General features: G+C 39.5%; 3 protein-coding genes across 3 annotated transcripts in view; 2 read left to right on the top strand and 1 right to left on the bottom strand.

Annotated features, from left to right (window-relative positions):
• nxn (nucleoredoxin) overlaps positions 1–1,863 on the top strand; it is a 78,778-nt gene extending 76,915 nt beyond the window's left edge. The window contains exon 8 of the mRNA XM_046862706.1: positions 967–1,863. Coding sequence (XP_046718662.1) covers positions 967–1,149 — 183 coding nt within the window. The 3' untranslated portion in view covers positions 1,150–1,863. The remainder of the gene's footprint in view (positions 1–966) is intronic.
• A 1,021-nt stretch (positions 1,864–2,884) lies between these two features.
• Positions 2,885–9,367, bottom strand: mrm3a (mitochondrial rRNA methyltransferase 3a). The gene is made up of 4 exons (XM_046862705.1): positions 8,955–9,367; positions 6,826–7,070; positions 3,479–3,646; positions 2,885–3,404 (listed from the first exon to the last, which is right to left on the bottom strand). The coding sequence occupies exons 1-4, from the start codon at positions 9,350–9,352 to the stop codon at positions 2,920–2,922; spliced, it is 1,296 nt and encodes a 431-aa protein (XP_046718661.1). The 5' UTR covers positions 9,353–9,367; the 3' UTR covers positions 2,885–2,919.
• A 179-nt stretch (positions 9,368–9,546) lies between these two features.
• On the top strand, positions 9,547–14,017 carry glod4 (glyoxalase domain containing 4). The gene is made up of 9 exons (XM_046862708.1): positions 9,547–9,705; positions 9,832–9,881; positions 10,986–11,106; positions 11,290–11,434; positions 11,568–11,704; positions 12,249–12,335; positions 12,462–12,575; positions 13,608–13,694; positions 13,764–14,017. The coding sequence occupies exons 1-9, from the start codon at positions 9,613–9,615 to the stop codon at positions 13,827–13,829; spliced, it is 900 nt and encodes a 299-aa protein (XP_046718664.1). The 5' UTR covers positions 9,547–9,612; the 3' UTR covers positions 13,830–14,017.
• The last annotated feature ends 322 nt before the right edge of the window (positions 14,018–14,339 follow it).

Below are 14,339 nucleotides of genomic sequence, written 5' to 3'. Positions count from 1 at the left end.
GCTGGGCTCGTGTTGAAATATATTTTTTTCAGTAGATTCCAATGTTTTAAACGAGTTAAATTTGAGTCGGCTACAATAACCGTATTAATAGGAATGAAATTTATCATGGAATTGGTTACAAAATCTAAAATATGGAACAATTAGAGAAGGAAATTATTTATAATTGCACTCTCCTGTGTCACCTGGATGAGGATGGGTTTCTGAGTCCCCCCAAGATTTCTTGCTCATGTTGTTTTTGTGAGGTTTTTTTTTCTTTCCATCACCACCTCTGGATTACTCATTAGTGATAACTTTGCAGAAGAGGAGGTGGCAGTTTAGTGGTTAAGCCACTGGACTTTGGATCTGAAGGTTGTGAGTTCAAATCCCAACCACACCAAGCTGCGTCTCCTGGGCCCCTGACCAATGCCCTTAACTCCATGGCTGAGATAAGATATGAATGAGATAAATGTAAGTCGCTCTAGATAGGGGCATCTGCCAAATACTGTAAATGTAAATATTTGTAGGGTATAGTTTAAATCAGTGTGCTTTTGTAATCCATTGTCCCAAAGCAGCTTTACAGTAATGAAGAGGTTATGAAGTTGGAATGTATACATTTAGTGGCTATAAGTTTGTTTCTTATAAGTTTCTCTCTAATGAGTGAGTCAGTGGAGACTGTGGCAGGGAAAATCTCCCTGAGATGGTATGAAGAAGAAACCTCGAGAGGAACCAGACTCAAAAGGGAAATCCCTCCTCATCTGGGTGGCACCAAATGTCCATTCATTACAGTTAAATTCAATTAAATGTATGTGCAATGTTCTCTAAGAGAGAGAGAAACATTTCTGTACTCATCAGTGTTCCTATTTAACGTGCTACTCGTCAGAAAACTTTATTGATCCCATGAGGAAATGAGAATGTGAAGATTTAGGTAGATGTTCTGATGTAAACCAGTGACAATCTGTTCACCGACGCTTTCCTTTGTGCCCACAGGACGACATGAGCGACTCTCTGCGTGATTACACCAACCTCCCAGAGGCGGCGCCACTGCTCACCATACTGGACATGTCGGCCCGTGCCAAGTACGTCAAAGACGTGGAGGAGATCACGCCGGCTGTGGTGGAGCAGTTTGTCATTGACTTTCTAGCCGAAAAGCTCAAACCCGAGCCGATATAAAGTTGGACAGTAAACACGATTCCAATCAGCTCCATGACTTCCGCTTCTCGCTCCATTCTTCCTGTCAGACTCTCAGACGCTTCACTTTGTACTGAATTGTTTTTTTGTTTTTTTGTTTTTTTTTTAAACAAACACAACCCCACATCCCCACAGTCCCTCTTTCTCTCCTGTGGTGCCTTGCGTCTTTACAGTCCGGATGGTCATAAAACTTGATATAAAGAGTTCTGTTGTGGCAGTACAGTATGTCAGAATGTAGACAAAACCCTGCAGCTGCACTTGGATTTAAAACACGTTATTTTATTAAAAAAAAAAAAAAAGTAAGGAATAGCTTTTATTTCCAGTACAAAAACTCTGAGGAACGCAGGACACATGTTTCAGGAACAGGCTGCACATTCTGTTCTTATGGGTGCTGATTCATGGACCACCTGAGATCTCAAAAGACAGTTTCACAAAGTCTGTTCTTTAGTTAAAGGAGTTTTACGCAGTCCAAATATTCACAATCCAAAACTTTTTTTTCTTGATATTCCATATTTTTTGACACACTTCAGTGGATTTTCTGTGAAGGTCCAGATTAATAAAGCAGTCCGATTTTGAAGGCACGGAATAGCATTTAGCGAGTTTTCATACTAAATGTAGGCATTCATTAGTGTACGGCTTCTGTCTCTCCTCCATTGTTTCTCTGTGAGCCCTGGCCATTAAAACTGACTGTCTCGGTCTTGTGTCTTGCCTCATCTTAACCACAATCCTCAATTCGCACAATATGCATTTTTTTTTAATCAAGTGATGTGATACACTGTTAAAAGTCATTTCTAAAGAGATGTCCAGCAATTATTAGGTTGGTTTTTTTTATTTTGGCATTAATGAGTTACTGTTAAAATGTGATTCACAGGTTCTGTCCGTATCAGTCTGGGTTTCCTTCTATCCCATAATTTGCCCCAAGCTGTGAAGGTGTGTGTGTGTGTGTGTGTGTGTATACCCGATCCTCGTGCCCAGGGTTTCCAGAATAGACTCTAAATCCAGAACCCGGAAGAATCGATGCTTCGAGAGGAGCAACTTGATTCGAATAACAATCCGACAGTCGAATCTTCACATAGATGTTATGAAACGAGGATCGTACCATTTTGGATATATGGGGGTGCTCAATGTCTTATTTCACATAAAACTACTGCTTTTCTCCCAATAAGTAAATATACATTCTATTTTGATAATGCTGCAAAAATATATATATATATATATATATATATATATAAAAAAAAAGAGCAGCAGCTTTTGATAAATATCTTTAACACGAGACACCCCAGCCCCCCCTCGAGACGGGAGCATTTTGGTGGCAAAATTATTTAAATATTTAACAATCTGGGAGATTCTGATTTATTTGTGATTTTTTTTTTTTTAGTGCGTCAATGTTGCGATTTACTTCGATTTGCCGGCACGTGAAACGTTTTAGACATACACTTATATTTTTGTGTGATGTTCTAAAAATCATGGCTTTAAAATCTTATGAGGAATAATTTTTCATGGTGGTGTTTTCGTTTTCTCCGTCCAGATTATATACCCAATATACTTTTGACTATAATTGACTAAAGACTGGGTGACTGGGTGTTCTTCCAGGTTTTCTGGGTCTCCCATGAAAAGACTTGTAGGGGGAAGGTGGATTGGTGTATGAATGTTTGTACGAGGTGTATCCATGCTTCATTTAAAAAAATAAAAAAAGAAACTCAGAAATACCACACAGAACATTTGAATAGAGCTGTATTAGAGACTGACAGATCAGTGAATGAGGGATTTGGCTCTTGTTGTTTTCAGTGCAAATTTCTTCAGTTGTCTCCGCCCTTCGAATAGAAGGATACTAGCCATCATAGCTGAATTCAGACACTCGATTCCTGGAGCCATAGGAACAAAGAGTTTACAACCATCTGTTTCCTCAGCCAGATGCAGAGCCTCCGAGCTCAGTCCGCAGGTCTCGCCGCTAATCACTAGCGCTGTGTTTGTCTGCGCCCAGTTCTCATGATACACCTTCTGCTCCACCCATGGAAGAGACTGTTCATCATCAGATTCATCAGAGTCTGACTCGGTGTACTCCTCTGCGTCTCCATTCCTCGTGTTCCTGCTTCCATCATCTGCGACATGGACAGTCACTGGCTTCGGTAAGTGCTCGAAAACCGAGTCCCAGTTCAGCCCTGAGAGTATGGGCACACGGAAATGGGCTCCCATTGCAGCACGCAGAACCTTCGGCTCCCACGGATCCACGCATCCTGGGAGGGGATGGAAAATCAGGTCTGGGCAAAATTTGGACAAAGTGGTCAAGGCTAATCAAACGCTGCAGTACCTCGAGTGAGGAGGACACGATCGCACCCGGCTGCAGCGGCACAGCGCAGGATGGTGCCCAGGCTCCCCGGGTCTCGCACCTGGTCACAGATCAGGAACAGCGGGACGGACTGGAGCCGAAGATCTCTGGAGAACGTGAGCCGAGATTCATCGGGCTTCGAGAATATGGCTACAAAAAGAATTGAACGACAGGGTCAGTATCATGGCAGCACCAATGTCCACATTTTTGGTCTCAAAACATTTACTAATACAAGGAAAATAAATCTCTCCATTGGAAAATTAAACAAAGATCCTTGTGGTTCAATCGTGCAAACATTTTGGCTCGCTGTAAATGTGATCTACGGCCAAAGCTTTTTTTTTTTTCGTTTCATTTTCAAATTAAGTAAAAACAAGCATTACCTGAAATGAACAGTATTGGCAGGGGTTCCTTTACCACCACCAAGTCTAGTCCTTTTTTGTTAGTACTAGTGCACGTGCACCTCAGCTATAAATAATATACTCAAAATAGAAGAAAAAAAAAAGCTCTTGAATTGCAACTATTTCAGATATTTGCCCTTGTTTCGAACTTTACACTGTCAGTTCACCAATCAGTAAAAGAGATGGTAGCTCGGTGGTTAAGGCGTGGATTGGAAGGTCATGAGGTTAAGTCCCAGCACCACCAAGCGGCCACTGCTGTGTTTTTAACCAAGCCCCTTAACCGTCAAATGCTCATTTGTAGGTTCCTCTGGATTAATGCAAGTTCAATGGGTTTATTTCAACACAACAAACATTTAACTACTCTTTTTATTTCTCAATTTTATTAATGATATTTTCAGCAGGAGGTATTTACTGTACAGACAAGCCGAAAACGTGATTCTTGCACCACCTAGTGGCAGAGAAATGAACATGCGTGTAGCGGTCGTACCACGAAGGTGCAATGTACAGTAGATTGTGTAGGTATATTACACTCTAGGCACTGAGCATGCGCACTGAATAGGAAGTTATTAGAGATTTAGATTAAGAGTGTGTGGGTTGGAGGGACAGAGTGTCAAATATAAGTGTAAAGGAATTATTGTGTGAATAAAAAACAAAACAAAATGAGAAACTTGAAGTTTATGATGGAATTCATGATATTGCCTTTTTCTTTTTTTCGATGTTCATCTTTTGTAGTTTGTGATAAATATATATTTTCTATGAATTTTCTGTATATGTATAAAATTTAGTCTAGCACTTTATTACCATTAACTCTGTTGCTTGAAAATGTTGCTTTAACCAATCAGATTGCAACTTGGTTACTCAGAGGCCCCATGAAGCGTCCAAACACTAACATTTTCATGTCCGTTGATTGGATGGTCAGCGAGCGCTCTATTCAGAGCCTGCAAACTGCACAAGCTCAAATGTGTGTGTATGGATTTAATATTTTTTATTTCACAATGGCTGTCAGAAAAGAGGAAATTGATTACAGGGAATATTACAGATATACAGGGCTTTTCAAGAAAAGCTGGACATTGTAAGAAAAGGACGGCCAAAACAATTAAAAACATTTAAGCTTTTTCCATGAACAATTTACACTTTGCCGTTTTCTTTCCCATAGAATTTGCACAGAAACACAACTTGCCTTCATTTCAAATCCCCAAGAAAACCGTAAATGCACAGAAAATATGCACAGATAAATGTGGATTTGGTCTCGTAAGTAAGTAAAAATAAATAAATAAATAAAAAAGTTTGCCATGTTCCTGAAAACTGCACCATAGTCTGAAAGAAAGAAGAAACCAGAAGAGAGGAAATCTCACTTCAGACTCGATCATTTTCACCAAATCAACACCACCACATTTATATGCTAAATAACATCACATTGTTAAAACACATTTGTTGTCCTTGTATTAGAGTGGAGCTTCTGCTTTACACGTCTGAGTTGTTCCTGTAGCAACATTCAATATTAGAACACATTAAACCCATGATTTAATTTACTGTCTGAACGAATGTCAGAGATTCTGCGATCGAAAAGGAATCAAAGCCTTCACATGGATCAGACATGAATTCAGAAGTGCTGTAAAGTAAAAACGCTCGTTCACATGTATTAAAGGTCGGGGGTTTTTTTATAGAAAAGTGAGCGCTTGAGCACATGACACAACGAACTTTAAACACAGTATCCTGTGGCTTAAGGTACGAACAGCTATTCATAGAAAAGTGAAGCAGAACTCCATGATGATTACCGCAGTAGAATCAGAAACGTATCAGGGAGTAGTGTTGTAACGGTGCACGTATTCGTACCGAAACGGTTCGTGCACATGTGGACCAAATACATTTCCTTTTCACATGCAGAACCTGGGACAATGCTGAGGATGGAGACACCAGAAGGGAGGAAAAGAGGAAGAGCAAGGAGGATGTTTATGGATGTGGTGAGGGAAGACATGCAGGTAGTGGTGTTAAAAGAGGCAGATGTAGAGGACAGAGGAGTATGGAGATGATCCACTGTGGCGCCCCCTAATGGGAGAAGCCGAAAGCAGAAGATGATTAAACTGAAACATACACAACAATGCCAGGGGTTTAAAAAAGGGGTCTGTGAAAAAACACTTTGTAGTGCACTGAAATACTATTTGTAGTGTGTTTTTTTTTTTTTTTGTCCACTTCCTGCTCATTGCTAACACTGGTGATAAATTATTTAGCGTTTTATATGCAGCTTTCTTTTAAAGTATGAAATCCTGACAATTCTGCATATTGTGGGAGTGAATGAATGAATGAATGAATGATGGAAAAAATGATGTTAAAGTGTGTGAGATAAGAACAGTTAAGTAGATCATATCTTTAGAAAATGTAATATTACATTTAAAAAACACACATCTGCATTACCCAAATGTAGTCTAACAAATCTAAAGTATTACATTGTTCCATTTAATTTAATTTATTCAATATAATAAAAGTTTATTGCATTCATTTGATTTATTCTATTTGTTGATATTTTATTTTATATAAAATATTTTATTATTTAACCAAGCAAGCATTTAATAAAACATTGTTTTAAAAATGTAAACTGTTGATATTCACAAATGTTAGTGATAATGTTAATAATAATAATAATAATAATAATAATAAACTGCGCTGCTTAAAAAAAAAAAAAACAAAAGCAATTTTATGTTTTGCATTTCTTTCCCCTAAACTGCACCGAAATTGAACCGGGCCGTGATTTAAAGACAAAAGGTACGTCCCGAACTGTGAATTTTGTGTACCGTTACACGGCTGACAGAGAGCCGTCAGTATCCTTGCAGTGTAGTGCAGAGTTTAGAAGGGTGAAGGAAGATGGGGATAAAACTGGCCCTGAACCTGCTGGTTCTGATGTGCGAGAGCCAACGTTGTTCATCTACTCACCAATAATCCCCTGAGGAGTGACCAGATCAGACCAGATTTTCATGTCCTCAAATTTGACCTTGACCAGAGACGCCTGGCCCAGTTTCTCCAGAGGGAGTTCTTGCAGACGCTCCACTCTGCTGAAGAACAGCACCTGAGGAGTGGCTCCAGCAGCCAGAGCGTCGCAGATCAGGCGCTTTCCCTCCAGCACCACTTTGCACTCCTGCTCTCGAAATGACCTGGAACGAGCGATGCTCACCAGCTTTCTGAAAATCCAAAACGGGTGAAAAGACACAATTGGTCCAAATCATTTCCTGTCAGTCGTTTCATAGCCATTACACAGGACACGCAAAACCCCAACAGCACTGATTAACTTCCACTCTACACAACGGTGCTGAAAAGTTTTGGAATTTGCCAGATTTCTGCATAAACATGACATAAAACATCAGCAAAAGCTCTAAAAGTAGGCAAAAAGATTCCCTTATAAAAAACAAGAATTTAGTTATTGAGAAAAATGCTCCGGTATTGCATGTCTCAGAGTAGAAGCAAAAGTATGTGAACCCCTAGGACAGGGGTGTCGAGCTCAATCATAGTTTGGGCCAAAATAAAAAAATTTAGTCTAAGGAAAAGACCAAACACTGTTGATATTTAATGCACAACAAGACAGAGAGGACACAGGATCTTCTTCTTCTTTCGGTTTCTCCCATTAGGGGTCGCCACAGCAGATCATTCGTCTCCACACACCCGTCCTCTACATCTGCCTCTTTCACCCCAACCACCTGCATGTCTTCCCTCACCACATCCATAAACCTCCTTCTTGACCTTCCTCTTTTCCTCCTACCTGGTGGCTCGATCTTCAGCAAGCTTGAAGATTATAAAACAACGCTGTAACCGGAGCTCAGGGATTCTTCTGTCTGCTTATGTTCTGAGACTACAGGGATGCTCAATTTCTGCAGAAGTGCAGTCCTCTTGCTTTTACTCATAGAGGTCTAAGACTTGGATCCACGCCTACTTAGATCAAAGGGTGCAGGCTATTTGTTGGTACCTCAATTAATGAAGACTACAGCAGGGGGCAGATCTTTCTCTTATAAAGCCCCACAGTTATGGAACATCCTTCCAATCAGTGTTCGGGACTCAGCTTAATGGCTATATAGTGTTCAGTGAACTGGTATATTTGTATGCTGTCGTCCCCTCACTCTCACACCTTCACTCAGGTTTGTTGACGGTGGTGTGGTGGGTCTTCTTTTATCACAGAGATCCCTCATGTTGGTGTTGCCTTCTGGTTCTCCCTTTTAGTTATTCTGCCATAGCGAGACTTGCCGGAGTCCAAACTGCACAGTGACATTAACTTTAATACAACAATAAAGACACATAATAATCCATATCCTTCTCTTCCTGTCACCCCTCTTCTCTCTCTCTCTCTCTCTCTCTGTCAAGTTAAACATGCTCCTGAGGTTCCAGTGATCACTGTTCATGCCCCTCCGTGGATCTTCCCACTTCGTCCAGGCCTGCCTCTGGATAGTGTTCTCGTCGACTGGACTCCACTCTGTGCAGCTTGGGAGGGTTTCTCATCAACACCTTGGGTGGTTCCATGAAATTCCGGAGTAAGAACCGGCTCACTCATCAGGGACAAACTTACTTATAAAGAACATTTTCATTTTTAATCACCACATTATCTGTGTAAAGCTGCTTTGGGACCAAAAGTGCTATATAAATAAAAATGAATTGAACTGAACTTGTTTAACAGATTTTTCCACCACATATTAGAAAAAAATCTGATTTTTTACAACACGTTTGTGGAGGTGCATCACGGCATGAACAGAGGAAAAATCTGAGAGTAATTCAGCTTGAACTTCACTGTTCATCCTACAGGTTCACATTCTTTTGGATCTGGAAGATAAATCATGTCAACTGGATAGAAGATAGAAGTCAAGTTGACTATCAAACAAGCGCACCTGGATGACCGAGAATCTCCAGACACATCTGGATCATTTTCTTCACTAAATAAATGACAAGTTTTTATAGTTTTGTCTTTTTTGTCACATTTTGAAAAGCGATTAAGACTCTATCGTGGGCGTCACATCAATCAGTAAGTGAAGAACAGCTAGGGGAAGGGTGCAGGGAGGGATTTGAGACAGGATCACACTCACGCGAGTCTCTTGTCTCCAGGAAGAGCTTTATCAAACCGCAGACCGCCCAGCTGCTGCCTCACACCGCGACTCTCTACTGTTACTCTGGGAAAGTTTCCAGTAGATCTCCCCTCTCCATGTTGCCCTGAATCCGATGTGTCCTCTTTAAGCCTCCGTCCGTCTGTCTTGTTAGTTCGTGTCTTGTCTTTCTCTTTCTCAGGGTCAGACTGATACTTGCGCTGTTTGTTTTGCTCAGCTGGTTTAATGAGAGTCTCATGTTCATCTCCGGGATAAATCACTGCTACAGGTCTCCGCCTCAGACCTCGAATAAACCTTCGGGGAGTTACAACTACACTGTTACAGCTCCTCTCAGTCATTAAAAGCAGCTCTCGACTCACGTTTCCGATGAGCGCCGCCATGTTTGTTTCTTATTGGATTACGTCACACTTTGGGCGGAGCTAAATACACGATTTCAAAGAGTTTTCAATTATATTTATATATTAGAAAATATATTTCAAGTGCACACTTTCTTAAAATCGTTAGTAAAATAGAAATTGTGAGTTTTTGAATAAATAAAAGCCAAACACGTAATCATGAAAAAGAGAAAGTTGTTTGTAACCGATCGTCGAAAAACTGATTCCCAGGCTGATCAATCGAGCCTGAGCCGCAGTGACGTGAAATGATGGCGCACAGAAGGGCTCTGCATTTTGTTTTTAAAGTAGGAGACAGGAGTAAGACAGCTGTCTTTTACAGGGATGTCCTCGGTATGAAGGTACGAGGTGCTTATGAAAGGTTTATGTCAACTCCTGAGTGCAATCAAATTTATTGCGCAATTATGAAAGAATATTTAGTTTTTAAATTATTGATTGCATTAAAATGTCCTCATTCCAATATACAGATTTTACGCCATGAGGAATTTGAAGAGGGCTGCAAGGCAACGTGTAATGGGTGAGCAATGGATTGTTAAAGTAGTTATGACTTGGTTAGCAAATCCACCTTTAAAGCAAATTATAAGGAAGTGAAGGGACCTTTGAACATTAACAGACAGTGGCAGGAAGGCGCTCTATATTAATCACTGATTTACATTTAAATCTATTTTTTTTGTCCATGAATACGTATTAAATTATTCCCAATAGTCTGTTCGCTGTTTATATTGTTTGAAGCTGTTGCTTTAACCAATCAGAATGCGAGTTTGTTGATGCCGGGGCCATCTAGCAGGCGTCCAATAATGTCGACATTTTCACGTCCTATGATTGGACGGTAGAGGGCGCACTAGTCAGAGCTTGCAAACCGCAGAAGCTCACATATATTCATGTTAATACCTTTTTTATTACACAATGGATGACAGAGGAGAGAAAATTTATTTGGTCGCAAATATACGTACAAAGACATTTATAAGACGTGCTTTTAAAGAAAGGCTGGACTTTGGGAAGAAAGGTCGACCAAAACAGTGGTTATGCTTTATCATGGACCATTTATACTTTTGTGTTGTCTTTCTTGTAGAATGTGTACAAAAACACTTGATTTGCCATCATTTTAAATCCCTGCCAAATGCCATAAATGCAAATGTAAATATCGATGCTTCTGCTAGAGATGATGTATGCAGGCAGTGCAGCTGTGGCTGCAGTGAAAAGAGAATTGTTGAAATGTGTACATTTTGTTTCTTGCTTTATTAAAGGCATTTATTCTCTCTGTATGAGATACGTGTCTGTGATGCAGCGCTCTGTTATACTGTGTTACTCTATCATTTTGATGGTTTGTATAGCCATGGTGTCATATTGGTGGATTGATTTCGGGTATGATTATGGGTGTAACGGTACACATATTTGAGCCGAACCGAACCGTCACATGTGAACCAAAATGCAATCTACTTTGAGTTCTCTCACGAACGTATTAAGTGGAGGACCGTTTGTTTAGTCTCCGCCTCACGTTTTCAGCACAGTCATTCTTAATAATAATAATAATAATCTTTATAATATTCCCAGGAGAGCATTATTTAAATAAGTTAGAAGTGGTTTTAGAGTGTTTGATTTTTGCTTTTATTTATTCCAGGCCTTATGATGGAAAATGGAGTAAAACCATGGTCGGCTTTGGTCCAGAGAATGATCACTTTGTAGCCGAGTTGACATATAACTATGGAGTCGGAGAATACAAACTTGGCAATGACTTTTTGGTAGATTTATGAACTACTCTTTCTCAGATGTGTCCTTAAAATGAATCACAATTAAATCATTAATAATACATCTGTATTTTATTTATTAATTTTCTGTCACGAGTAAGTATTGCTCAACACTACTGAGCAGTCTGTGTACATTTCCGTGTATGTAACATGTAGTAACGTTATTTTTGTGTGCAGGGTTTCACCGTACAGTCGAATCAAGCTGTCAGCAATGCCAGGAAAATAGGTTGGCCTCTTACTGAGGTTGGGGAAGCTCTGTATTTGGCAGAAGCACCTGGTGGATATCGATTCTACCTGCTCGACAAAGATCAGCCAGATCATGGTAAGTAAAAATAAGTATTTTAGTTTTTTCTATTAAAACAGGATTTATTTTTTTCCAATTAAGTTATTTTGTTTTTAGCAACTTCTCCAATACTAATGTTTCTCTGTGATTTTCTGTCGGGACTTTGGAAAAGATCCGGTTCAGAAAATCACCTTGGGCGTGTCTGACCTGCAGCGCTCTGTACATTACTGGTCTTCACTGCTGGGGATGAAAGTGATGGAGAAAAGTGAGGCGAAGAAAAGCGTTCTAATGGCATTCACAGACAGTCAGGTTCGTTTGTAAAGACCATTTTTCTTCAACAAATAACAAAGCGGTTTTCTCATTTATACAATCATGAGATCAGTGCTTCTCCATACATTTTAACAAGACATACAAGATGGTATCAAAAAGTTTCAAGACTCGCTCTGTTTACAAGAAAGTATTTTATTTATCTACGATTACATGCTTTCACCTTTAAATAGTCCCCTTGTACAGCAGTACAGTGCTCCCGGTGTTTCTGCCACTTCTGGAGTGTGTTCTGGAGGTCAAGTACCTTTTACAATTCCCACTGGATCAAAACGGCGAGATCTTCATCTTCGGGACAAAACTAGTCTCTAAACTTTTTGATACCACCTCGTAGTATATAGTACACCAGTCCACCGAGAATGATAAACCCTTTTTTTCTATTTTGCTATATATAAATATATTTAACATTGTGTATAGTCATTTCAAGTATATAACTTATGTATACTTGACACATACAAGTCAACAACTTTAAAAACATACTATGAACAGACATACAGAGACCTGATTTTAAGTCTGTATTTATTTCCAGTGTAAACTGGAGCTACAGGATATCGGGGCTGCTGTGGATCATGGAACAGCTTTTGGCAGGATTGCGTTTTCTTGCCCACGAGAACAGGTCAAATATCAGACTAAACTTTTAAACTGAACTAATGTAGCTCCTGCCTCAGGAGTAAAACGTCGCTCTCCAGCTCACGAGTGCTTAACTGTCTTTCTAAGGTTTCTATCTGTTACATTTAATCAGTTACATGGTATTGAGGCTCTGATGAAAAAGGAAAACCAGAAGATCCTCACGCCCCTCGTCAGCCTGGACACTCCGGGGAAGGCAACTGTGGAAGTGGTCATTCTGGCTGATCCTGTGAGTCTCAGCAGACAAACTATGTGTCCAGTATAACTAAAACTGTTTAGTCACAGAGCATGTGAGAAAAGAAACAAGAAAGAAATGGACTTTTATAATGTATAAGGACGGTGCTAGAAGAAATTGTTTTGTTAATTATGAGTTAACTGGATTGTAGGGAAATTTAATCTAATTATTGTAATTCTAACCAATATTGAAGACTGAATACTTGATATAATACCAATATTAAACATATTACATGCTTGTGTGTACTAGAGGTCAATTATAGTTGATCACTGGAACTATCAGCTATCGACAAAAATCCATTCCCATAGAGGTATAGTCTCTATATAGCCTTTATTTGTTATTAGAGCACAGTGAAATTCTTTCTTCGCATATCCCATCTTGCTCCTAACCTGGGGTCAGAGCACAGGGTCAGCCATGATACGGCGCCCCTGGAGCACTAAGGGTTAAGGGTCTTGCTCAAGGGCCCAAGAGTGGCTTCTTGGCAATATCGGGACTTGAACCCCCAACCTTCCGATCAGTAACCAACGCCTAAAGCACTGAGCTCCCACTCCCCATAGTTTTTCCGGGTTGTGCGGCCTCTAGAGGCTAATCACTGATGCCACGTGCTGTTTATTTGATGTCTTTTTTTTATATTTATTTTGGATGTAAATGTTTATTTATTTGGGGGGTAACTTCTTGTATCAGTTTAAATGCATGTCTTATTTTTCTCAATATTTATTAATATATTTAATATATTCGTATTTATTTCATTTAGCACATTGTCATGAATCAATACTGATTTTTTATTTTTGTATTGATTATCGGTTATCACCAAGTAAGCTATCAGTATCAGTAAAGTCTATCTGTCGAACTCCAGTGTGTACATTGCAACTATTCTATTTCAGTAGTTAGCGCTTTAGGCGAGAACTCAGTAGATTAATCAAACCACAAATGGACAGTGTTCTTGTTGTATCTCAAGAGGCAATGCCATTCACAGTATTATATGGACATTTTTTCAACAACACAAACATTATGCCTTTAATACAGGACGGACATGAGATCTGCTTTGTTGGAGATGAAGCATTCCGCCAGCTGTCCGCCTTTGACCCTGATGGAAATGAATTGCTTGATAAGGTACCTTTAAGGACACACGTTATTTATTTATAATGTCTGCTTTTTTAATTTGATTTGTTTCTTTTTCAGGCCATGGCTGCTGATAAGAGCGACGAATGGTTTGCAAAACACAAAAAGCAGAAGGCGTCCGCATAAAGTCTTTCAAAATCTGTGTAAAAGTGAAAGGAAGCTGAAAATGACAATTTATTATGACTTCAATTTGATTGCTGCAATTTATCTTGCTTTGTCGACACAAAGATTTATGCTTATATGTTTGTATTGATTTATGCCTAAAGGTATACTGAATGAATAAAAAAAAAAATCTTACATTTTCTAAAAAATAATATCACAATACTTGTTCTGCTGCATTTAATTATTTAGTTTGAATACTGATTGTACATTCTGAGGACTAATCAGTGGAGTAAGCTGAAGCTTTAACATACACTCAGTAGCTACTGAATTACATGCACCAACCTTGTAACTGCACTCACTGGGCAATTATACAGCTACATATACAGCATTTGCATGGATATATTTACATAGTGCTTAGGTGATGGACTATTCTGAGCTTTCTCAGTTACGCTGGCTTGATTGTGTGTTTTGTTCCGAGTGTTTCAGGCACAAGTTTTTCTGACAGTGTTAGACTTTCTTGCTGGAAGTCTGTAT

The sequence above is a fragment of the Silurus meridionalis genome, chromosome 12, assembly GCF_014805685.1.
Source record: "Silurus meridionalis isolate SWU-2019-XX chromosome 12, ASM1480568v1, whole genome shotgun sequence".
Classification (NCBI taxonomy): domain Eukaryota; kingdom Metazoa; phylum Chordata; class Actinopteri; order Siluriformes; family Siluridae; genus Silurus; species Silurus meridionalis.
The sequence above is the reverse complement of the archived record's forward strand: the minus strand, read 5'-3'. Positions and strand labels throughout refer to the sequence as shown.